Source organism: Astatotilapia calliptera, chromosome 17 (assembly GCF_964374335.1).
Source record: "Astatotilapia calliptera chromosome 17, fAstCal68.1, whole genome shotgun sequence".
In the NCBI taxonomy this organism is placed as follows: Eukaryota; Metazoa; Chordata; class Actinopteri; order Cichliformes; family Cichlidae; genus Astatotilapia; species Astatotilapia calliptera.
In genome coordinates this window covers 13,552,495-13,577,043 of record NC_137438.1, presented here as the reverse complement: position 1 = coordinate 13,577,043, position 24,549 = coordinate 13,552,495, and the positions used below count along the sequence as shown (strand labels likewise).

The following is a 24,549-nucleotide window of genomic DNA, read 5'->3' as shown; positions in this document are numbered from 1 at the left end:
AATGCCCGATGTCTGTGTGCTTTGTCTGGTTGCCGCGCTGGCTGCATTCGCCCGGCTCGCCGGCACTGTGGGCCCCGTGGTTCGATGTGAGCCTTGCGACGCCGGCGCGCTCCTGCAGTGCAAGCCGCTGCCGAAAGACTGTGTGGAGCGGGTGAAGGAGCCCGGCTGCGGCTGCTGCATGACGTGCGCCCTCGGAGAGGGACAACCGTGTGGAGTGTACACGGGGCGCTGCGGCTCCGGCTTGACCTGTCGGCACCAGCCCGGGGAGAGCAGACCCCTGCAGGCTCTCCTGGAGGGACGGGGAGTGTGTTCGAGTCCCAAAAAACTGAACAGCGTTCTCATGCCACCGCAAAAAGAAGGTGGGAAGTCTTTTCTTTTCTTTTTTTAATGATTCTCTGACACCTTGTTGCCCGTGTGTGCGTGTTTGTGTGGGTATGTTTGTGTGCGCCCCTGAATGCTATTATGCATTGACTTTGACAGGCGCCCTGCCCATTAGGGTGCTGTTCTTCGCTGACCAAGTCCAACAGTTCCCTCCTGGGTTAAATGTGAGGCATTTATAGTGCTGTGAAGCCCTTATGTTAAAGCTAATGGATTCTTGGACACAGCATGGATGTGCACAGTATGTGCTTCCCTGGTGCAGACAGCCTAGATCACAGCTGTCAATGTCATTTTATATCTAGGGCCAATACAGCCCACTTTGATCTTATGTGGGCTGGACCAGTGAAATTCCCCTCACTCATTTTTTCTACATGCCTCTGTAGTAAATGGAAAATATCTGTCATAACTATGGGGTCAAACTGTAAGTAGTAAATGTGTAAAATACAGATATGTATAATTTAACTATTTTGATTTAGTATAACTGGATGTGACAAAGGTCTTCATAAATAGGAAAAGCTGTAAAACTTGTGAAAATACAGTTAAAAGTCCAAAATGTATGTCCTTCACATTCTCCAAAGGTATCCAAAGGGCCGAATTGGCCTCCGGGCCTTATGTTTGATACCTCTGTCTGACAAAACAGGGATGAAATTCCCAACGCAAGTATTCAAACACACAATCACAGCCAATTAGCATTGAATACCAATGCTAGATTTCTTAACTGTCACACTGAGAGCCATCCTATGCCTGGTCTTTTATTTAAATGTATGGCTGCTGCTCACACTAGTCAAATGGCACACATGTCACCTACATGTGAATACACATGGTTGTGCGTCTGGGCACACAACTGACGTCAGGCACCCAAGAGCCCATGTGTGTGTTTTCTTTTTCCTGGTTGTTTGGTTTGGCCACACTAATGCGTGGTGTACAAGCACTCAGCAGTGACAGTGTCATACAAACATAAACACACACACACACACACACACACACACACACACACACACACACACACACACACACACACACACACACACACACACACACAAATACAAAGTTCTCATTCTTTCACTTACTTTCCAGCTTCCAGATCCACCTAAAATAAGAACTACCAGTAACAGTATTGACATGGGTATTGATCTGTTTCCTTCTCCATCTGCACAACTGGAGAAGAGATCCAGAAAAGGAGGCGGAGAGGAAGAAAATGACCCCAAGTGCCCCTGTTGGTCAGAGTGTGTTGATGCAGCTCAGCGGTTTCCACAGCCATGTCCCCAGATTCAGCACAGGATCTCCTCCCAGACATTAACAAGCTCTCCTCCTCACCGCAGTTTGTGCTGTTTACCCCTGTGCTATTATACAAACAAATTGCGTAATGTGTCAATCTAAAACACCCCAGACTTCCTAGAAGGGTTATAAAAAAGTTTATATTGACAATAAAAAGGAATGCTTGCAGAAATCTAAAACAGGGCATAATTCTTTTGTCCCTGCTTGTGGACATATATGGCTGTTATTGAAAAGTTTGGGGCAAAACATGTGGAGGGTGCCTCAGGTTGAAAGGCACTTTCAGATTCTGCTCTATTGCAGCACACGCTGTTGTTGACATCCAAGTTGTTGTTCTCAGTTCTCGTGAGCCTGGGAGACTGTGGAGCTCCACCGCATCACTAACTGATCAGGTGGTCACAGAGAAAGGGTGGGCTGCTAGCCTGCCTGCCCACACGAGCTACACCCCTACATGCCCGTCCGCCGCCCTCACCACAGCTCTTAAACACAAAATCTGCTTTGAGTTAACAGTTTTAAACTGTGTTTGGGTGTGTATGTGTGTGTGTGTGTGTGAGTCGTTGCATGTGTGTTCCCATCATCCCTCTGCCTCTCCAGGACGTCGTCTCTGAGATCAGTAAGCTCCTTCCACTGTGGCCTTGCGGTGGTGTGGTCGACCGGGTGGCACATGGGTGGTAGTTTGGTCCTCTCCTATTTCAGTGAGGAACATCTGAAGCCCCCCTCTTCTTCTCAGACAGATGGTCCCTGCTTTGCTGTGTTTAACGATTTGACAGGAATCTTTGCCAACACCACTGGCTATTAATATACCTGTCCCAGCCTTCTCCCCACCTTATATATGCACACATAAACATATATACAACCGTTTCTTCTAAAGGTCCTTAAAAGGTCTTGTTTACGCTCAGTTCCTCCTTGTGACTCTATCTCTTGGCCTGCATACTGTGGAAATTTGTGGATATGAAATTGTCATGTTTCTGTTTATTACTTGGCTTCAATTCTGGCTCCAAACATCCCACAAGGCAATGAGCTAACTTTATTTTGTCTGCTTTTAACAGGGTCCTCATACACAGTCAAGAATTTCCTGCTGGATTGAATGAGCACAAGCGAGCATTTTGCAGTCATTTTGTAATATGGCAATTTCTATACAAAACAGAACAGCGATGACATGTTGGCTTTTGATTCTGAGGTCGCAGCTTAAGCTCCACTTGTGCTTCAGAAAAGAGATAATAGGAAGATGTTTCCATTAAATATTAATGAAAAAAAGAAATGGCAATTTTATGTCCATATCAAACAAACCTAAATACACTTTCAATTCAGTTTCATTTATACAGCGCCAAATCACAACTACAGTCACGTCAAGGCGCTTTATATTGTAAGGTTAACCCTACAACAATACATACAGATTATTGTATGTACAGAAAAAAAACCTACAATCATATGACCCCATATGAGCAAGCACTTTGGCGACAGTAGGAAGGAAAAACTCCCTTTTAACAGGAAGAAACCTCCGACAGAATCAGGCTCAGGGAGGGGCAACGATCTGCCATGACCGGTTGGGGAGAGAGGACTAGGCTGACTCAGATTTCCAAAAGCTTCTTCTTTACATTTAGACAACTTAACACCTAACAATCTCTGGTGTCTTTTCTTAATTTAATCCAGATATGACAAGTTTTTAAACTGACTTGAGGGTTGTAAAATTTTTACAAGAATCAAGACAGAGAATCAACCATTAAATGTCACTATTTGTCTTCATTAAGCACCAATTTATATGTATGAAACCATAAAATTGTTAAATTGAGAACTTTTCTTTGCACTTTCCATGTAGAAAATGCTGGAAATCAGGTCGAAGACTCTGTCAATGTCACCCAGACAATTCCAGTGCTGCCTGGCGTGGGAACTGTGAAGGATGGACATAGTAGGGGCTCGATGGACACCAGGCCTCCTTTGCACAACATATTAATTCAGAGGGGTGAGAACAGGAAGACCCAGAGCTACAAGGTGGAATCATTATCAGGAGGCGCCAATACGGATGTGCACAACTTCTCTGTGGAGAGCAAGAGGGAGAATGAGTATGTAAGTCACACCAGGCAATGAGATTTCTGTTAAAACTATGAGATTATTGCTGTTTTGGAAAAAAAAATACCTGGAATCTCACTAAATATATAAAATGCCCATGCCTTTCTTTGTATGTATTGTTTTGGGGGCATTTTAGCCTGACTTTAATAAGCTAGTGGACAGAAGACAGGAATGCTGGGAGAAGGACCAGGGAGAAGACACAGTAAATGCCCTCAGGGAAGCTTCAAACCTAGGCCTCAGTATTTAGGCCTTTACACACCAGACATGTAAAATCTGTCTGACTATATCATGCGTTAATAGTAGTTTAAATTATGACCTCGTAATTTTGCTGGACAAATTTGCGGCATTTATTTTTTCTAACCAAGTTTGATATTTCAGATGTTTTGAATCTGATTAAACAGATTTGAGTAATGAGGCCACTGTAACAATTTTGACCATAGCTCATAATGTGCATCTGTACAGTAATAGTAAATAGTAAAGTAACACTATTTTTCCTCAGACGAATTTTCCCCAAACACAACACTTTCATTGTGGATATACATTACACGAGCAGTTCAGATCTGAAAAATTTGTTATTTTGTGTCACTTTTTTGCATCATGTGGATTGCTGAATCAGCAATCCAAATGCTTATGGCCATTTTTATTTGCTGTCAAATAAAAAGTGTTTACCAAAAGGACTACTGCACACCTGCTTTCTAACAACACTGCCTTGCACACTGCCCATCCCAGTAATGGCACAAATCCCAAGATGAGACGAAAGACTAGTGTCACAGTCTTAGCAGAATTTATTTATTTTTTGCTAGCCAATTAAAATGAGCTCTTTAGCCATTTTGTAGCACTATGGGGGAAAACAACTGCAACCAAAACAAAAACAACCAATTACAGAAATGAAAGTAAGTTGCTACTTGAAAAGTCTGCAACTGAGAGTTGTTAGGAGGTTGTTAGCTTGCTAGGTTTTTAGCTAGCTTTTCATCTGTCCTAGCTCTTTTCACTGCAATAATTATTGTACATTAAGACTAATATTGATTTTTGAACTCAAAAGTAACAGTAGTTGGTCAGCTGCATTATTTATAAGTACTTTTTATTAAAACTGTGCATCATAAAAATTATATATTCTGGGAAAGCAGCCTAGTCATAGAGTGTAACAGTCCGTAATAAAAATCCCATTTATATTCTCCACAGAGATTTTCATTATGAACCATAATTCTGTAACCATAAAAGCAGACTTACTGTGAGCTATTACATTATGACACAATGTAGAAATTCAGCATGATATCCACCTTGATTTAATACAAAAGCATTTTATTCATGATGTCATGGAAAATAACTATAATTGTAAACTGAAACAGAGATGTTTCTGATTTGTGAAGGCGATTGCAACCACAAATATTTAAACTGGCAAACTTCAGGTCACTTTTATACACACGTACAATACAAACTACAATATGTATGCAAAGCTATTATTATATGGCACTGATAACAAATATTTTTGAGACATTACATTTGAGAAAAAGGTTGGAAGTCGATCACTGTGGAATCAGGGATTTGCAATACATTATTTTCTTTACCATTAAAAGTAAATATGTACAGTCTTGTGGCGTTGCCCCTCCCTCCATTTCTTTTATTATTATTTTTTTCCAGAAGAAGTCTTTTTATGATTATGATTTAGCCTATAGCTAATCAGCTTGGTTCAAGGCTTAAAACTCTTTATATAATATTCCAGAAAATGAGAGGGAAATGCAGAGCAGAACTCTTCACCGTGTTTCAAACAACAGAACTTTTTTGCTAGCTAATTAACTCACCAACTTTATTATATTTTTTAACAACATTAAGTCTGGATAAGTTATTCTGAAGAAATGCCATTAGCAGTGAAAATAGAAGAGAGTTCAAATCAATAGCTGCAATCAAGACATGTATTATGCTTGCTGATATGCCACGATGCTGCGGCACCATTTGAAGCAGTGAAATGTAAATGATGATATGTGTTTGCACGTTGTTGAGGAATATTTGCAACCCAGGTTTCAACAAACTATACCAAGTTCTGACACTATTTAGTGTTGAATTAACAAAAGAAAGCTCTCTATAAAGATCTATAATCTATAAAGAAGCAAACTGTGCATTAGCCAGTTTGTCTCATAGATAAAGTAGGTCAACATTCCACTGTGGCCCAACTATGATCGCATAAATGCATACTGTCAAGCCATGGTAGGTGGTATGAATGTGTAGCTTCTTTCATGTGCAGGAAAGAAACAAAATACAAACAATATGGCAAATCTCTCATTATAGCGGAGCTATACGGTGCAATTTGTGGTCCAAAAATCCACAGGGTACTTTTATGTTATCTACTATTGTTTAAACACCAGTAGTTTTGATTACAAACATTTTGTAACAGAAGGTACCACTTTTTCACAAAGTGACTATCTCATTTTGGGATTTAACCTCTTCAACCTGGACCTTACAGTGTGTTTGCTTCTGCACTTCGACACGGGCTCAGCATAGGTTGCTCAAACTTACAGAACTTTATTTAAAACTGCAGGAAAAATCCAGAAGCTCAATGGCATGTTAAACATATTATAAGAATAAGTATAAGAATAATGGATTACATCAGAATTGATATGATACGTTTAGCTTTGGAGCCGATTAGTAGGATAAAACATTAAAGGTTCAACACGGTACCTTTTATAGGCTTTGATGTTCACCACAAACTTTTGAACTTGCATGGCTGTGCCCGGTGTTCTTCCTGTTTGTGAATGTGTAAGGATGGCGGCCTAATATTAATGCTTTTGTTTGCTATGTTGCTAGGGGCCATGTCGGCGGGAGATGGAGAGCATCCTTAACAGCCTTAAAATCAGCAACGTGCTTAACCCGAGAGGCTTCCGCATACCCAACTGTGACAGAAAGGGTTTCTACAAGAAAAAGCAGGTGACTGGTTCTCCCTGCTGTTTTATCTCTGTTGTTTCTTTATACCTCGTCTCTGTCCCTCAAACACACACACACACACACCCACACACACACACACACCTGCGGACATACAAATAGACCCACCGCATGCCTGAACACTTCCAAAGAATCCTCAAAGACTCATCCCAACCACCCACACTTACACAATCCCCCTTTTTTGCAGCCCAGGTTGCCTTGACAGCCACATCAACACTATATTATCAGAATGGCTAATAACCATGTATTACTCCAGTAAATGCACTCCAGCCGTCTGACTCATGCCTCACAGGAAATGAAGTCGGTCAGGTGTGTTTGTGGGTGTGTGGTGTGGGAGAGTATGGGGGGTAGGGATGTAAGAATGTGGTCCAGGAGTGTGTGTGGCATGGTAGATGTGGCAGCAGGGGAGTATATGTATGGCGCTTGTTTGATGGCAGTAGTTTGGTGTGGGAGAGTAGGTGTGGGGTGCTGTTGGCGAGGTAAAAAAACAAACAGGCTGTCACTGGTTTAGTTTTTCACGTTCGTAGTGCAGACTGGGGCCACCCATAGGCTACTCATTTGAAAGATGGCAGGGGGGAGCAAAGAAGCTGACATTTGGCAGAGCACTGTAGGTGGGTGACATGTGCTGTGACCTGAGGGAAAAAGGGATAAGACGGCGGAAGGTGGTGGATGAAGAGGAGGGCTTGTGGGCCATTAGTGAGACACACAATGTGACAAATACCACTATCCAATTTCCTGGGGTGGGGAGTCTTATCGGAGGGATTCCACAGGCCCATTCTGAGAAAAGCATGAGTCACCGAAAACCCCCTACAAGCACCATGAGTCAGAGTCCAACTCAAGCCATAACACACACACAGAAAAAAAAAAGAAAGAATTGTCTTCTAAATTCTTACCTCACTCTTTCCCCACGGTCTCTCCACAGTAGTTTCATTGCTACTTTCATTAAAGTCAGCCTCTACCTTGCTCATTTCCTGGATTCCTTCAACAAAATATCTACCGGGAAAGTGTCAGTTCTGGTTGGAGTGTTTGCAAATGTGTGTGTGGCAGTGTGCCAGCTCCTGTCGCCCTTTTCTCAGAGCACCAGTGGGGTGCGGAGTGTTGTGTTAAATCCGTCTCAGGGGATGTGCCTTCACGGTGTGTTGTAGAGATTTATGACCGGAAACATGGTGAAGAGGAGACCGTGTGAACCGTCTAGGGTGACAATACTTTGAAAAGAAGGGAGCAGGGAAAGGAGGTGGGAGGGATGAGGTTGGGGGGAAGGACTAAACAGAGAAAAAAGTAGCATAACTTTATACCTAATATGCAGGTTCTGTACCTCTGTATGAGTATATCCCCTCAAATATGAAATGCTGTAGAAATGTAGCTTTTTATTTAACTTTTAGCGATGATGGCTCAGGGGGAACTAAAATTAAGAACTTTAAGTCAGCGTTTTGCATCCTTAATTGCGTTACAGCACTTTTGAAGTGCTTGTCAGGAAGACGCTGATGATGGATTAAATAACATTTTCACACACAGATTCACAGAAGTGAAAAAGGAGAACAGAAGTTATACTATTCCAATTGTGTCTATGTTTCTGAAGTTCCAGTAAATAACTGTGTGTTTATCTAAATCTGAATAGTGCATGCTGCGTGTCCGTATCTGCAGCTTAAGATGAAAAGCCCTTAAAGGCCACATATAATTGTCATTTGATTTTTTTTTTAAGTACAACAGCAGACAAAAGCGATTTAATAGATGTTGAATTTCAGTTGCAGTTTTTTTATGACAAGAGTTTTTTTTTCCACAACTTTTGCTTAAAGTACTATCACGTCCGACAGTTGATAATACAAGACCTCTTCCTGGTAGTTTCAGGGAAACCAGAAAGTCCTGTATTCAGCTTAGGGACTTTTTTTTTGAAAGGCAGGAGCTCAAACCGTTTTATGTGCTAAGTGTAACTGCTTTTCTCATTGAAATCAGGAAATGGGCCTTAAAGATTTTTTCAAAGTCACTGCATGTGGGCGGGCATGGATTTGACTCATTTCAGTAACAGTTAATTCTAACAGTGACATTTTTAATGGCCAAAGACAAAAAAAAAATCAATTAAATAACCACTTGATAGCTTATATAGCTTATATTTCTGCTGAACTCTCCGTGTAATTTGCTCAGTTGTTGCAGAATGTATCTTTCTGGGATTATGCTGGCATGTTTGTTGTTGAGCCATTGACTGTGAAAGGTTTTAATTAGAGTTGGGGAGTAGAGAACGGCATGTAATAAAACTAGTAATTTAACAGCATTTTCCCGGAGCTTGCTGGTAGTTAATTAACTTCTAAAACTAAAACTAAAATTGTGGGCCATAAAAAGACTGGAAGTTTAAAAAATATGACTTGTCTACTGTAATGAAGGCTCTTTTCCTGTCCAGATCCTTCCCACTATGATGGCATACCCAGGTGAAGATCCTGTCATGGTACTGTGGTGGCCATCCATAGGCATCCATAAGCTGTATTGCATCAGCAGGGGTCATTGTTAAAATGTGATAACTTTTTTTGTAGTGGCCTGAAGCTGGACTTTGCCCTTTGCCACTATTTCTATTTGCATTTTTTTTTTTTTTTTTTGGATAGAATTTGTTGGTTCAGTCAAAGTGCGGTCAAGAAATGGTGGTGGTCTCAGGCCATGTCCACACTAATACGTTTTCATTTGAAAACACATCTTTTTCTCTTTGTTTTGGCCTTCGTCCACACTGAGGCGGCGTTTTGAAAACGCCCTCCAAAGCGGATACTTTGGCATCACAGTGTGGACACAGCGTGGACAGCGAACAGTGTGGACAGTGAACCTGGAGCCTTTTTGAAAACGATGACACATTTTAGTCATGTGATGCAGTCGTGTGACCAATTAAACTAAGATAGTGGAGGCATTAAACAGCAGTTGTTTTGTTTGCTCTCAATCTATTAAAGATTAATATCAGTCTGTACATGCTCCAGATAGCTTTTCTTCAAATTCTTTAATTCTCACTCGCTTTTGCAACTTTGCACTTTTGTGTTACTCACAGCAACAACTCCACCTCATTGTCAGTCCATTTAAAAAAAAGGTCGAATCGTCTTGCGTTTCACGCATGCGCAGTACTGGCGTGTAAGTGTTTTCGACCTTTTCAATGTGGACGCACAACTCTGTGAAAGCGACTGAAAATGATAGTGCAGACAAAAACACCGTTTTCAAATTCATCCAGGCTACTGTAGACGTGGCCTCAGGATCTACTCTCTGCTTTTTGCAGACGATGTGGTTCTGTCATCAAACAGTAACCTCCAGGTCACAGTGGCAGTGGGGTGGTTTGCAACAAAGCGTGAAGCGGCTTTGGTGAGAATTAGCACCTCCAAGTCTGAGGCTATGGCTCTCAATGGGGAAATGGCGGCATTCATACTTGCCCCCAATGGAGGAGTTCATATCTCAGGGTCATCTTCATGGGTACCCTGCCATCCTTTATGATGGAAGGATGGTGTGGTGTCTATGATCAAGAGCTGTGTGCGAGGAGCTCATTTCCAGTCAGGGCAGGAAATAAGTTTCTTGTTCCGACTCTACAATAGAGGCAGGTTGAGGAGCTTTGTGATTCAGAAGGGATCCTTCCACATTGGAAGAGCTGGTCTAGGCATCTGAATAGGATGCCTGCTGGTTGCCTGCTTAGTTAGGTGTTTTGGGCATATCAATGTGTGGGCTGATCTCAGGACTAAACCAGGATACACTAGAGAGAGAGTGCCTCTGGGCTGGTTTGGGAATGCCTCAGAGCCTAAGTGCCTGCCATGGATAAGTGACAGAAAGTGGATGTTTGCCATCCCTTTTCTCTTCCAGAGACATTTATAATAAAATAGGATTTGTAATGTGTCCACCTTCATTGCGGTCTGCTGTTAGATTTTTAGAGGACTGAATGCAGTTTTCATTCCATTCCATCATCCTTCTCCCTGCATAGCTATAGGAGTATGTAAATGAAGACATTTATGAAAACAATGCGTGGCTATGAATATGGCTTAATGCATTTGTCAAAACAAAGTAGACGCTTCTGGCACACCATAACTTACTTCCAAGACAACAAATTGTGAAGCTGTCAAAGCTGACCCTAAAGACACATGCGTTTGGTCAAACATTGTTGCACGAGTCAAACAAAAAGGTTGTTATGTATCCTGCAAGTGTTGCTGGAGTTTTAAACAGGTAACCCAGTGACGACCCTAACTTTAACCCCAACCCTATATTTTTGAGAAATATATGGTTTTTGAAAAAAAAAAATGTAAACAGTTTTTAGGATCAGTTTGAATAGTTATTTTCTTTTTTCACTGTTAGCCAAGACTTGAGAAGAACATTTTCTTAAATAAAATAAGTTAGGTTATAGTTAGGGTTAGGGTTTGAATTGTCATGAATCCATAGGCAACTTGTGGAACATGTGCAAAAGGGTGAGTGTGGCTCAGAGCTCATACAGCAATGTCATTATAGATAAACAAATGTTCAGACAAGTTGTCGCATGCTATTTGAGCTGAATGAGTTATTCTGCTGCGTGCAATACCCCCACCTGGACTCAAGTCTCTAGAAGGCAGGGTTCTGACTCGCAGACATGTATGTAAACCCAAAGCTGACTCAGTTACCAACTGAATAATGTACATTGAACTACTTTTGTCTCAACAGTTTAACATTATTTTACACCATTGGTTAGGTTTGCTATGGTTCAGCTTGTTCCACTGTCAAGTTAGTGGTAATTTGGAAAACAACACTTTCAAAGTGGTTCCTATTTTTATTTAATCATATTTTGGAAAAAGAAAAAGTATTAGACTATTTAGCTCCTATGGACTGTCCATATAAGTGCATATACTCCCTCTCAAGTCAGTTCCTCCCATCCTGGAATGACTCCAACTCCACTATAATGAACTGTAGGTAGCAAGGTTAGTCGTGGCTCTACTGCAGCCCTGGTGAGTTTGCTTGCGTGGCACATGGACTGTTTCACTATCCGAGACAGATTCTAGTAAGAGTCGCTGTATAGCTAATTCCATTTTTCTAGAGCAGAAGAAGAATCACTGTCCCAGTTGCATTCTGCAGCTATGGGGTTTAAGTGTCTGGATTTTAGCTAAATGACACTGAGGTCCATCACAGCACTAGTCAGACTAGTGTTAGGGGAAGGACTAGAGATAGGGGGTTAACAGCACCTGAACTTTCAAAAATAAGAGCAATAGAATGAAAATGAAATAAATGCTGAAATAAGTCATAATTAATTTATTCCTCCAATAAAAAATCTATGTGTCGGAAACACTTCAAGTTGCGTTAATCATTCAAGCTTCATTCAACCTCTGTTGCTGTACTTTTCTATTTAAATGCAAAATGGTGCAGCAATGTAGCCAGTGAGGAGAGTGGAAGCAGTAGCCTTGACCTCTTAACATTCACCCAGTCACAGGTGACTGGTTTAAGGGTGGGGTCAGGGTTAAGGTTAGGCTTCCATCTTACCTCTTTGGCATACCCATGCTCACGTATCAACCCTATAGTTGTGTTATTTTCATATAAGAAAGGTACGTGCCATTAGCAAAAAACTGCAAGGAGGAACCTATTTTTAGCTGGAGTTATATGAATTGGCTCAGTATCCCCATTCAGGCCAGGCATTCCCAACACTGACCACTCATTACATCCCTCAAAATCTCACTCTCTCTTTAATTCATCATTTCACCACCCATCATTACCCCCATTGTGCCGTGCCTACGGTCATCCACACATCTTTTGTTCTGCTTGCCCGCTCCATCATTCCGTCCATCCTGCCCTTCCACCCACCTGGCTTTTCCTTCCTTGTTTGGACAGGAATCACCCTGCAGAGGGTTGTGAATGGAACGACAGTGTGTGTCTCTGTGTGTACTCTTTTAGAGTTTTGAGTGTGTGTCAAGAGGAAGAGGAGCAGGAGGAGGAGGCTGTGGGTTAAGGATTTGAGCCAGGTGCCTGTGTACCCTTCTGCGTCCTCATTCACTAGGTCCTGACACTGCCAGGCCCATAAGGGTTGACTTATTGAGCGTGACTCAGAAGGATCTGTGGAAATGTACACACCAACCACAATGGCTTTATAATAACTGGCCAACCTTTGGGGATCCAGACAGCTATTTTCACCCTGTCTCTCTCTAGTTCTCTTCCCTCCCTAGATTTATAATCCATCTCTCTTTCTTCTTCACTTTGAAATATAAGCCCCTTTTTCCAGTGTCTCATGCATAATACGCAGAGCAGGGGAATATTTTTATTATTGATGCCAACACAGTACCTAAATTTAGATGCCGATAACTAAACTGTACTTCTCAGTAGTTTTACTTGAGCATATTAACATTTTCAATAAATAAAAAAATCCCTTTTTCATGCTGCAAATTAGGCAACTCTGTAAAGTCCTGAAAGGTGTTATTCATATTCTTGTCAGAGGAATTTCCATTTATTTTCATATTTCAGATAAATGTTTGAAATGTATTCAGTTTGGTGGCAAAGTAAAGGAAATGTGTGATGATGATATTTCTGATGCTAAAAGTAAATACCTAATCTTTTATTGGTGATTGCGGCTCGTGAGAACCAATATTTAATAGCGCAAACAAAACAAAGTGACAGACCTAAATCACCTAAATCAAAGTCTGAATCAGTTGCCACAAGGTGTCAGCAGCAGCATCCTGTAGTGTAACAGTAGTGATACAGCGTAAGTCAATATGTAAGCACAACAGCAGCATAGGTGGTGTTTTTCTCTGAAATTTTAAGTAAAAGTATAGGTTACACACAAGTAAAACTTTGAAACTCTTCCCCAACCTTGTCACACAAAAAAGCTGAAAGTGAACATTATTTTCTACCTATAGTATTGTGTTATGTCCCGGTCTAGGAGTACAGAAGCGCAACAAAGGGGTTCAAAAGGGTGTCCCCACCCCGTCCCATAAGCCAGACCCAATAGCCATTTTATCATTAAAGGTGAGGTTTATTGCTATACCAATAACACCAAAACTGAAAGGATAAACTCCAGGGTGAACAAAGGCCAAAATAACAAACCAAACAAGCTATTCCCGAAAAGTGCTACCTCAACCCTACATGAAACAAAACCAAACAAAAGACAAGTGCTACCTCGAACTCCCTAGCTTCATAAACAAGACAAAGCGTCCAAAATTATATAGACAGTTCACCTCTTCTGCTTTAGTGCTATTTACAGATGGACACGACTATTTACAATACTATATAAAAAACCTAGTTGTTGTCAAAATACACACAAGATCAAGCACTGCAAGTTTGGAGGCTGAAGACAGATCTGCTGCTGCCAGTTGCTGCCAGGGGAACAACTGCTGGAGACGGGCTTTTTGAAGCAGCCAGTTGATAATAGGGGCCAATCAGCAGCCGCCAGACCAAAGCCAGCCCAAAACAGCTCAACCAATCAGGAGGACCTGGAGAGACTCTTAAAGGCACAGAAGACACATACAAAACAGTCCAGACATGCTGACACACACTAATTCAAAATATGGCTGTATCTTGGGTCCACCTTTTTAAGTAGTTGCTTAAAGCCCTGCCTTAAGCAACTACTTAAAGCAGCACCATTAACTCCATCAGTAATCCATAAACGATTTATTCTTCCTCTCATATGGAATGCAGATAGCAAGCGCTCCGGCAGTGCTGGGTTTGAGCCATTTATTTATTTTTTTATTTATCTTTCCATGCTATGTGTTTTTGCCTCAAGTGGTGAAACAAGTTTGTTTCTTCCACTTTTAGCAGGAAGATCTTTCTTGCATATTTTGCATTGTTGGGGTTGCTGAAGTAGCTCTCTGTTTAGGCTCTCAGATATGCCTGTCTTGTCGTTCGTGATAGGGAACGTAAATGCACAGTGCTCTACCATTAACAGTAATGTAAATATAATTTTTTTAACATGAAAAAGTATATCTGTTTTTCAATAAATTATAATATTTCCAAAGTTACTGACCAAAAATAATGGCGATTATTATTTTTGCTTTAATTGAACTCAATTACATGTGCCAACAAACATGTATGAATGTTTTTTGGGAGGTATACATCCATTAGCTGCAACATTAAAATCACTTGCCTAATATTATGTCTCAGCTCTGTTCTGACAGGACATGCTGGCAGAACCTCTGGGGGTGTCCTGGTTGTCACTGGAATGTTGGCAGTGTTTCCTTTAGGATTCTGTGTGTTACTGGATGCAGACTGTGGAGCAGCGCATCCATAGACACTTGATCAGGTTAGCATCTTGTACTGCGAGAGCCTGCTCTTATTGGGGTGTGCCATTGGCATTTTAAGATTCATAGTACGTATGTGTCAAATTAACATTCACATAAGTAGTTAGACTTAAGGGTTACCAGGAGAACACAGAATGATCCATGTTATTCACCTACACATTTTTTTCCCAAAATATCCCTTTTTGCTTTTCGCTAAAACAGAGTAGGGTCTTGATAAGGATTATCAGCTATGATGACTTGGATCTCAGAGGGTTAATGTAGCTGACTCTGTCACACTAACTATATTACACTATATGTAACACTGTTGTATCTAAAAGATAATCAATGTTTATCATAATAATATTAAATAGATCGATGTAGCTTTAACACAAGTAGAAATAAATGAAGCTTTAATGTGCAAATATTGGCTAGTAGGTGGTTATGTTTATGGTTAACAGATAGAGTGCTTAACAAATTATTGATGTTATAAATTATACATGTCAAAAACGTGTTTGAAATTAGACATGACTTTAATCACTGAGCTGAGTTAAATTAGTTATTAAATTAAACCCAAACTTGACTACCATTAAAATGAATTTTCTGCTGCAAGTAAACAGCAATTTGGCATTTGAATTGAATTTGAACTGTAAAACAGTACATTTGGAAATTATTATTACATGAAACAGCAATAGTTATATTTTATTAGTAAATACTTTTTAATCATCTTTAAAGAGCTTGTGCAAACTGGGGGATGAGCCATTAGAGAAACATCAAAAATTAAATATGTAATTTTTAATAATGTTAATAAACCTTACATTGGGTGGTGGTCTAATAAATTTGTTAAGCAGTGTATATGTAGAAATCTTTCTCTTAGAGATAATCGTCCAAATACACTGTTTTAAATTTACCCTCTTCTCCCTCTATGGTTTGACCACATCGAGTCATTACTTATATTGATCTCCCTTCTTCCAGTCTACCACTTTGTAAACTTGTGAAGCAATATTTAAGACTCTATTTTAAAGTTTGTGTGTTGCCAATATTCTAAAACAAACAAATTATTCTGGAGTTCTCTTCACTTAGACACTTTTTTAAAGAAAAAGCAATATCCTGCAGCTACTCCCAAATGCACTTGCAAGCACATACAGATGCCCGCTTGATTACATAAATACATATACATGCGCCCATACACACACACACACAAACACATTGCATTTTATGAGCTGGTGTTTATCCAGTGGTCAGACCAGGCTCTTTTTAATGTGCGTGAAGCCCAGCAGCCTTGCTGTTAGCTATTAAGATCAGCATTACAAGAGCTTGCATTCATGCACACAACGCACATGCATGCACACCTCATAAAGGTAGCATTATGGCTTTGCAAGGTAGATGAAATATGCTTTGTTTTTTGTTGCTTTTTTTAGTGACAACCATGTGGACCAGGCAGGGCTAGTTTTGGGGCTATGAGGCTCAGAATATAGGGCATGGGATTTAGGCTGGCGCAGGGTTTGGACTCTGCATGTGATCGGGTGACTGTGGAGGCTGTTTGAGTAAAGCAAACTCATCGTTATGTTAAGAAACCAGTTTGAAATGATCTGAGCTTTGTGCCATGGCTGTTATGCTGCACTAAGCCAGCATAAGATAGATACACTGTGTCATGAAGGGATGGACATATTCAGCAGAGAGAGTACATCCATGGAGAGTAAGAGAGAGTAAGAGAAATCAGGTGAAAAAAAACAAACAATGAAAACCATCCACTGCAGCTGCTGTCTGCTCTTTTTGTGCTACTTTTTGTTAACTTTTGTTCTCCCTTCTTGGTGAACTTAGCTGTTGTTCCCTTTCCAGCTTTTCAACCGGTCAGCATTGGCTCTGTGCGCAGCATCATCTGTAGTGACATTCACTGCTTAGTGGATGTTTTGTACTTATGCGTGTGTTTGGAGTGAAGCACTAAAGAAAGGACTGCAGAGGCTGGAATAGAAATTAAAAGGTAGCCAAGCAACAGGGATAAGCACACATGCACATTTTTCCTCTCCTTTCCATCTTTCCAAGGGGACAGGAGTAGGAAGACGATAACAACCAAAATACTGAGTTCACAGACAAGAATGCCTGGATGATGTTAGGGGCACATGTGGTCGTGTACCTATCTCCAGACTCCACTAGTTGTTAGTGAGGTATTTTAATAGATTGCTGTCTCTATAAAGCTGCCTTTGATCATGCACTCAGGCTGTACATGAATCTTGATTACACTGGAAAAAGGACACCTGATCACACTCCATCTGTCTCCCTGTGCCAAGGAACATTGCAGTTTTGTTTACAATGTTTACTGATAGATGTTAGAAATCTAAGTATAGCACTCAGTTTGAGATTGAAGTGCAGATTTTCAGCTTTTAATTTGTTGTTTTTTACATCCCTGACTGATACACTGGCAAGTTAAAACACTTTAACCTGTGTCTGACTTCCTTCACTGCTCGGGCCAACACCTTAAGCATGTTACTAAAATGCAATCTGACACTTTCCCTAAATGGGGTACTGCATTCATTTAGTTTAGTCTTTTTTTTTCTTTTTTTTAAGAAAAGTTGGGCTTAGAGATTAGAGATTCAGGTTCTCAGGTCATCATCAATGATAATTTAGACCTAACAGAGCTGTGGGTGATTGGTGTGCATAATGTAATAAAAGTTAAAAATTAAAATTAAGTATGAAAGGCTGAGTGAAACAGTGTTTGAACTCATGCAGAAAAGACATAGAAAGTGTTGGTGTGCAAAGAAAAACACATGTGCTCTTTACAGTACTGTCATGGTCCTGGGCCATGTTGGCCCAGTGTTCTTAGTTTTCTTGTATGTTTGTATTTTGTTCCCTATTTAGGCCATGTTTCCTGAGTTGCCCTGTTGTGTTGTTCCCTAAGTGTTTTCCCTTCGTGGCTTTTACCCCCTGTGTGCCCTCTGTGTATTTATGAGCCCTCGTCTCTCCTTATGTTTTATTCCATGTTTCCCCAGCCCGTTATGTCTTTTTTCCCCGTGCTTTCTCTCCTCCTGTCTGAACCTCTGTACTTCCTGTTTGACTCTGCCCGTCTCCCGTCAGTGTTATGTTCACCCCGCCCTGTCTCGTTATGGTTATCTGTGTCAGCTGTGTTCCCCGTGTGTTCCCACTTTCCTCGTTAACCCTCTGTGTATTTCTGTCTGCGTCTCCTCTGTTCGGCGTCGCGTTCTCCCTCCCTGTTGTGTGGATCTTCCTGTGTCTACCTGCGAGTGTTAGTTTACTTTTCCCCAGTTTAGTTTTGTATTTCCTGTGTTCTGCCGTGCCAGCATTAAAGCTGTGTTTCTCGAGTTCATCCCCGTGTCTGTGAGTTTTGCATTTGGGTCCTCCTCCTGCTTGCCACACAGCGATCCATGACAAGTACATACTTTCTGATCACACACCTAGACTGCCGGTACTTACCGACGGTTGCCATCGAGGCAGACAGGCGTATCTCGGTCGTGGCTGGACTTCTTACCTCTCTCTCACCACTCCCACGGTGGGAGATGATGGGAGCTAAGAGGAGTGGGACAATTTGAGATCTGAACCTGGTTTAACTGATTGTGCTGTTCCATGTGTACCCCCAAAATGCACCTCATAAAGTTGCCACTCTACAAAGCCGAACCTCCTGTGGGACATCTGATATTACTGCGTACATGTGTGGGAGCAGGTGGGGGGGGTGGGGGTATGTGTGCAGCACATACAATTCTTGTTTGTGTGCTGCTGCGTATTTGCTAACGTGTGTTTATACTCACATGCGCCCCGTGCACTGGGGCAGGCCATAATTAACTCCAGATGATTTTGAGTGCCTGCCAGCTTCCCAGAATAGCAGCACTGGTTTGCAGCCCTCCAACTGGCCTTGGCAAATATTTTAGCAACCCCATGTTTACCTTCACACTCTACACTCTCACTCACTCAGAGCATTCCTCATTCCAAGCGCCTCTCTATCAGAAATAATCTGCTTTTTCATCATTTACCCCCAGTGGCCGGTAGCACAAAGTAAACTCCTCCACAGCACCTAAATTGGGCAAACTCAACAGCACGCTGCCCACACATAATGCTGCTGCAAAAGCTCTCCTGCTCTAATCATGATGCATTTATTACTGTCTTACACAAAGCAAACCCCTGCATTGTGTGTGTTGTGTATCGCTGATGTTTTACTCACATAAAAACTCAGGTAGCAGGGCATTCCACTCCGTGATCGACGGGTTTGTCTAATGAGAGTTCTGCTGAGGCATGACTTGGCCTGCTGACAAGCATCTGAGATCTGAAAACCAACAGAGCGATGGGGTGTTATTATAATACAAGCATGCACATTGAAGGTGGTGTTGTTAAAGCTGTGTCAAGGCATTAATTCCTCTCCGTGGAAACGCTAATCTGTTTTCCCAGTGTGTCTCAGAGGGATAAGTCCTCTGCTACCTTTTTAACCCCACCCAAACTAGAGGTGGATGTCAAAGCTCGATGAGCGATGATCTTGCTTATGACACCGGTTGGTGTACCTTTGGTTCTGTGAAATCGAACAAGTGGCAGACTAAACTTCTTTGTCTTCTCTTCCTCGTGTTTTTTTTACAGTGCCGTCCGTCCAAAGGCAGGAGGCGGGGCTACTGCTGGTGCGTGGACAAATATGGGCAGCCTCTCCCCGGCTACGATGGCAGGCAGTGGGGCGAGAAGCAGTGCTACAACCTGGAGAGCAAATGAGAGGATGGAGGAACAAAAAGTGGATGGAAAGGGGAAGACGGTGTAATATGGGGGAGGGATGGGCGAGGGGGTGAGGGGGGCGAGAAAGAACGAGATCCCACTGTGCTCTTGCATTTAGTTTTATGTAAACATCTGAAGGAACTCTGGACCTCTGATTTCAGGTCCTGCTTCTGTTGGAGGGAGGGAAGGGGGGACTAGGGGAAGGTGAGTGGGAGGGGTAAAGGATAGCGCACAGCCTTCTGTCCATCACAGCTATCTGTCCTGTGCTAGGGGGAACCACCTCTGTCCTTTTTTTAAAATAAAGGTTTAAGCTGAAAGCTGGGGAGGGGAGGGGGACCCGTCAACTGCACTATTCTTTTAGAGAGAGGAAGGAGGGATTTTTCCACTCACTTTAAAGAGGAGTTGTTTGTGACTGTGACCTGCACCCCCACCTCTTAAAAAACCAACGCCATTGTTTGTTTGTTTGTTTGTTTGTGTTTGTGTGCCCATCTGCCAGTTAGTAACTGCGTGTGTGTGTGGCTGTGTAACATGCATGCACAGCTCCATGTCTGCATGCAAGTGGCGTGTGAGTTTGTGTGTTTGTTTGTGTAAATACTGCATGTCACTAAACTCAGTTTAGAGATGTCTGACTGCCCATCCCCAGGCCCTGCTCCATTAAACAATGCAGAAAAAACATAGCACTCTGGCTCAGGGTCCATTATTAAGTGAAGGATTATAAAATATTAGATGGTAGGGCTTTAACTTTTTAGTGCAGCTCGGGGGGCAGCCTTGCTGTTTCTAGTTCCTTGTTACTAACCTGCAGGGCAAAGGGATTGGAGGCAGTCCATGCAGCCACAGTGCCTTAAAAACTAGCCTTTCATTACCTCCTCTTCAGATTCAGCTCTTCCTCTTCTTCAGTAGCATAAAGCAATACTTCACTGAAAAGCTACCTTATGAGTATCGTGCTTGACAATTTTGAGGCTTGCATCTTTGATGAGGAGAGCAGCTATAACTAAAACAGTATACACAAAGATCCTGATACAGTGCCATGAAACAGTATTTTCTCCTTCTCTTCTTCCTTTTTTTGTATATTTGCCATACCCAATTGTTTCAGGTCATCAAATGAATTCTAATATTGGACACAGATAGCCAAAGGAAAGACAAAATGCAGTTTTCAAATAATGTTTTTGTTTAGCAAGGGGAAAAGCTGTTCAAACTTAGCTGCATCTGGGTGCATTTCGATGATATTGGAGACGCAAACCCGAGTGCAGAATTTATAAAATTAGGAGCTGGCTAAGGTGATCCTAATTTTTTTTTTTCATTGTGGAAAACAAAAGTTTTCAAACTTTTCCAGGCCTTAAACCTGATGCGTATTCTCCCTCATAGTAAATCTATAAAAACAAGGCGTTTAGGAAAACAGTGAATAAAAAATTGCTTTTCTAAAAAAGACAAAAATTGCAGTTCAGTATTGAATATTACATAAAATAACCTATATATAAAGTTTCTTTTAATGGCAGAGATGCGGAAATGTGTGCATGTAGCACAGAGCCGTGGCTCAGTGTCTAAGTGTCTTAATGAAAATGTGCGTTGAAGCTATTTAGAATTCTTATCTTGTTTGATCTGCTGCTCACCATAAACAAGCACAAACAGAAGTTTTGGATTTTTAACTGTATTTTCACAAGTTTGACGGCTTTTCATATTGATAAAAACCTCCTGTTTTGGCCATTCATACTAAAAAAAAGTAATGGGATTTCTGCTCTTCTAGAAAATCCTGAATGAGAATTTCCGACCATCAGTTTGTGCCATGTGCCCGAAGGGCACGTAAGGTAATGCAGCAATACAATACATTCAGGGCACCCCAGCAAGTCCACCTCTGCATGGCTCAAGAAAACAGTGGACTAGGAGTGAACTAGTCGAGGTCTAGTCTGATTAAGATGCTTTGGCGTGACCTTAAACAGACCATTCATGTTCGAAAACCAGGGCTATCTCTGTCTAACATTAAAATTTGTTAAGTGTGATTAAAATGCAAAATAACAAAAAAAATCAGGGAAAAAAAAGTTTTCATGGCACTGTAAACTTCTTAAACTGCTTTTGAAGGAAAGTCCAGTTCTTCGGGACACATTTTAAGAGTGTAAACTTATAGTTCTATTGGATGCTAAAGCTACGTTATTATTACGTTATATCTACAGATGCTGCTTGGCCAAGGAGACAATGCAATAAAGCTCCTGGAATACAGTTTTTGTTCTGTTAATGTCAAGTGATCACAGAATATGTAAGAGGGAAGATTTTCTGACTCAGTATATATTTTGTCTTGTCTCCCTCCCATCACCCCCAAGTGTTCATGGCAGATGGCTGCTCCTTCCCGAGCTTGGTTCTGCTCAAGGTTTCTTCCTGTTAAAAGGGAGTTTTCCTTTCCACTTTTGCCAAGTGCTTGCTCATATGGGGTCATCTGATTTTGGGGGTTTTCCCTTTATTATTGTTGGGTTTTTACCTTGGAGTATAAAGTGCCTGATGTGACTGTTGTTGTGTTTTGCAACTATTGAATTGAATTGAATTGAATTGAATTGAATTGAATTTCACCAGCTTCTGAAAACACATCCACTAAATTGGCATAAAAAGAAAGAAAATGATACTTTATGAAGGTTGGTCAACTCTTTTGTTGATGTGAAAAGCCAACCAAAGTGAAAATGACAATGGGAATGAGCAGTGGAAAGATGGCTTATGTAGCAACAGCAGGAATGGTTAGTGGAATTTTGCATATTTTTTTGGTAACTGCAGCTGCCAGTCCCTGCAGCAATAGCAAGTCGCAAGCTCTTCAGAGTGTCCTGTCATGCTAACAGGTTCACGTTTGATATCTGAAAGACATGTTTTCAGAGGAGTATTAAGCACTTGCATGCTGCTCTGCAATTTTAGGGATCACTTTGGCTAGTTTAACTTCTCGTCTTTCTTTTTGGTGCCCTTGCTGTTCTTGTCTTCATCCATGTCCCCCTTTGGCCTTCAGCCCCTCTGTCATACATCTTCTCACTTAGCCCATCCAACCCTTCTTGTCTTCACCCCTACTGTTGGAAGGTGTGTCCAATCCGTGTGCCTAATTTCCTCTCTCCAGCACCCTGCCCACCTCCAGTACTCCTCTCTTGTCAGTGATGCAACCTGGTGTAGGTTGTTTTTTTTTTTAATCGGGGTGAGCCCGGTATGACTGGCTTGCATTGCCACAGGTGCCAGCTGCCCCTCATGCTTCAAGCACAAGCACTTAAAGCACTTTAGCTGCACTGCTACTTGTCAATGCATGCAGTTAAAGACAATTGGACCTATCAGCATCTGCATTCCTTTCCTAGGTAATGTCAGATGAAAGAGTGTGATACAGTTTGAAAAACAACAACAACAAAAAACAATACTAACCTATGGAGGAGGAGGAAAAAAATGTAAGAAAGAAAGAAACAAAACTACACCAGGACTTCTGACAGCAAACTTAGAGATCAGCCCCTTTAGAAGTTTTCCATTCAATGCAACTATTTCTTTTCTCTTTTCTTTTGGTTGTTGTTGTTGTTGTTGTTGTTTCTTTGAAAAAACTTGCTTGTATGATCGTACGCCAACAAATCTCCACAAGGTGAACACGGCACCAAATATGCATTCACACAAGTGGTAGGGGGTCCGAGGGAGGAGGTGTGGTCCTCCTCGAGGAGCTTCCTGCCCTGATGCTCTCCTGCGTCCTGTGTAAAGACTTGAAAAGTGGAGAGAGCGCCGACAAAGAATGCTTGCCCAGTAGCTTGGTAGCATAAAAAACATCGGCTGTAAACTTCCTCTAACAGACAGCAACATCTTAGAACCAGCCTGTTGGTGCTATATCCAATCTATTCAAAGACTTGATGTTAAGGGGGAGGACACACATAAAAATATGTTTAAGCTATTCCCTCCCTAATATTTGTGTGTCTTTTTATATATTATTATTATTATTATTATTATTATTATTATTATTATTATTATTATTATTATTAGTAGTAGTAGTATTAGTATTAGTATTTCCTGGCCAGCTTTGTGTCTGACTAGACATCATGTACAGTACGTAAAAATAAAAAAACCTTATTTATATAAGAAAGAACTATAAGCTGATCCAAACTTCTTATGAACACCAGTGACTCACCAATTGCACAGCAAAAGTCTATGATTCAGTGTACTTTGGGGAATATAATCACTAATGAATGTTTTCTTCTTTTTTTAAATCAACCTTTTCCTTCTGTTGCTCTTTGGATAGCTCTGTGCACATCTACATCAGTCAGACATTCAGATACATCCTCATCGTAGTTCACTGCTTCTTAAGGCCAGTGAACCTCTCACCTCTCAGTAAGTCAGTTCTCTCCATGCACACCCAGCCATCCTGCCCCAGTCTGTTAGCAGAGCCAGGGTCACACTTGTGTAATGTCACCTTTTATCTTTTCCTTTCTTGCTTTTGTTTTCTTCTTGCTGGTAAGACTCTTCTCTGTTCACGGGTAAATGTATTCAAGTTTATCATGCAATGATTTTTTTTTTATCATAGCTAACTAGAAATCACACAGCTATTATTTTTCTCTGAGAAAGGAGATGATTTTGAATATTTAATGTCTTTTTTTTTTTAAATAAAAATGCAACACATTTTAAGCTGCTGCCTCAGTTGTGTCTTTTTCCCCACTTCTCTGACTTGTCTTCATCTTAATTTCAGGAACACTATTTTTTTGTGCTCCTGTTTTTTGAATGCAGTTGGGCTCCCTTCAGTCTTGGAATGTGTCAATAAGGATAAAGCAAAGGTTCAATTTGTAAAGAACAAAAATAAATGTGGTGGTGCCAGGCAGGCTGGCAGTGGGCATGAGAGGTTGAAGCAAATTCCTGTGCCCGACCAAGGCAAACAGAGAACAGGTCAAAAGGCAGCGCAGAGCTGCTTGTCCCAGAGAACCGGCTAAAGTTAGAAAAAGGACCTCCACTTTAGATCACTGTGATAACACTGCTCACAAACACACACTGAATATAGCAAAAGTGGTCCGGGAGAGCATCGACACAGCCT

General features: G+C 41.3%; 1 protein-coding gene and 1 long non-coding RNA gene across 3 annotated transcripts; one reads left to right on the top strand and one right to left on the bottom strand.

Annotated features, from left to right (window-relative positions):
* The first annotated feature begins 1 nt into the window (after nucleotide 1).
* On the top strand, nucleotides 2–24,149 carry igfbp3 (insulin-like growth factor binding protein 3). Of its 2 annotated transcripts, none has more exons than XM_026146984.2 (4): nucleotides 2–359; nucleotides 3,473–3,716; nucleotides 6,526–6,645; nucleotides 19,410–24,149. In XM_026146984.2, exons 1-4 carry the CDS (start codon nucleotides 2–4, stop codon nucleotides 19,579–19,581), a joined length of 894 nt encoding a protein of 297 aa, XP_026002769.1. In that variant the 3' UTR covers nucleotides 19,582–24,149. The 2 variants fall into 2 exon arrangements, with proteins under 2 accessions (XP_026002769.1, XP_026002770.1); XM_026146985.2 differs by having other exon boundaries at nucleotides 3,473–3,720.
* On the bottom strand, nucleotides 3,377–7,876 carry LOC145421230 (uncharacterized). Its single transcript, XR_013902544.1, has 2 exons — nucleotides 7,554–7,876; nucleotides 3,377–3,691 (listed from the first exon to the last, which is right to left on the bottom strand). It is a non-coding gene; the product is annotated as an uncharacterized LOC145421230 (long non-coding RNA).
* Nucleotides 24,150–24,549: the final 400 nt, after the last annotated feature.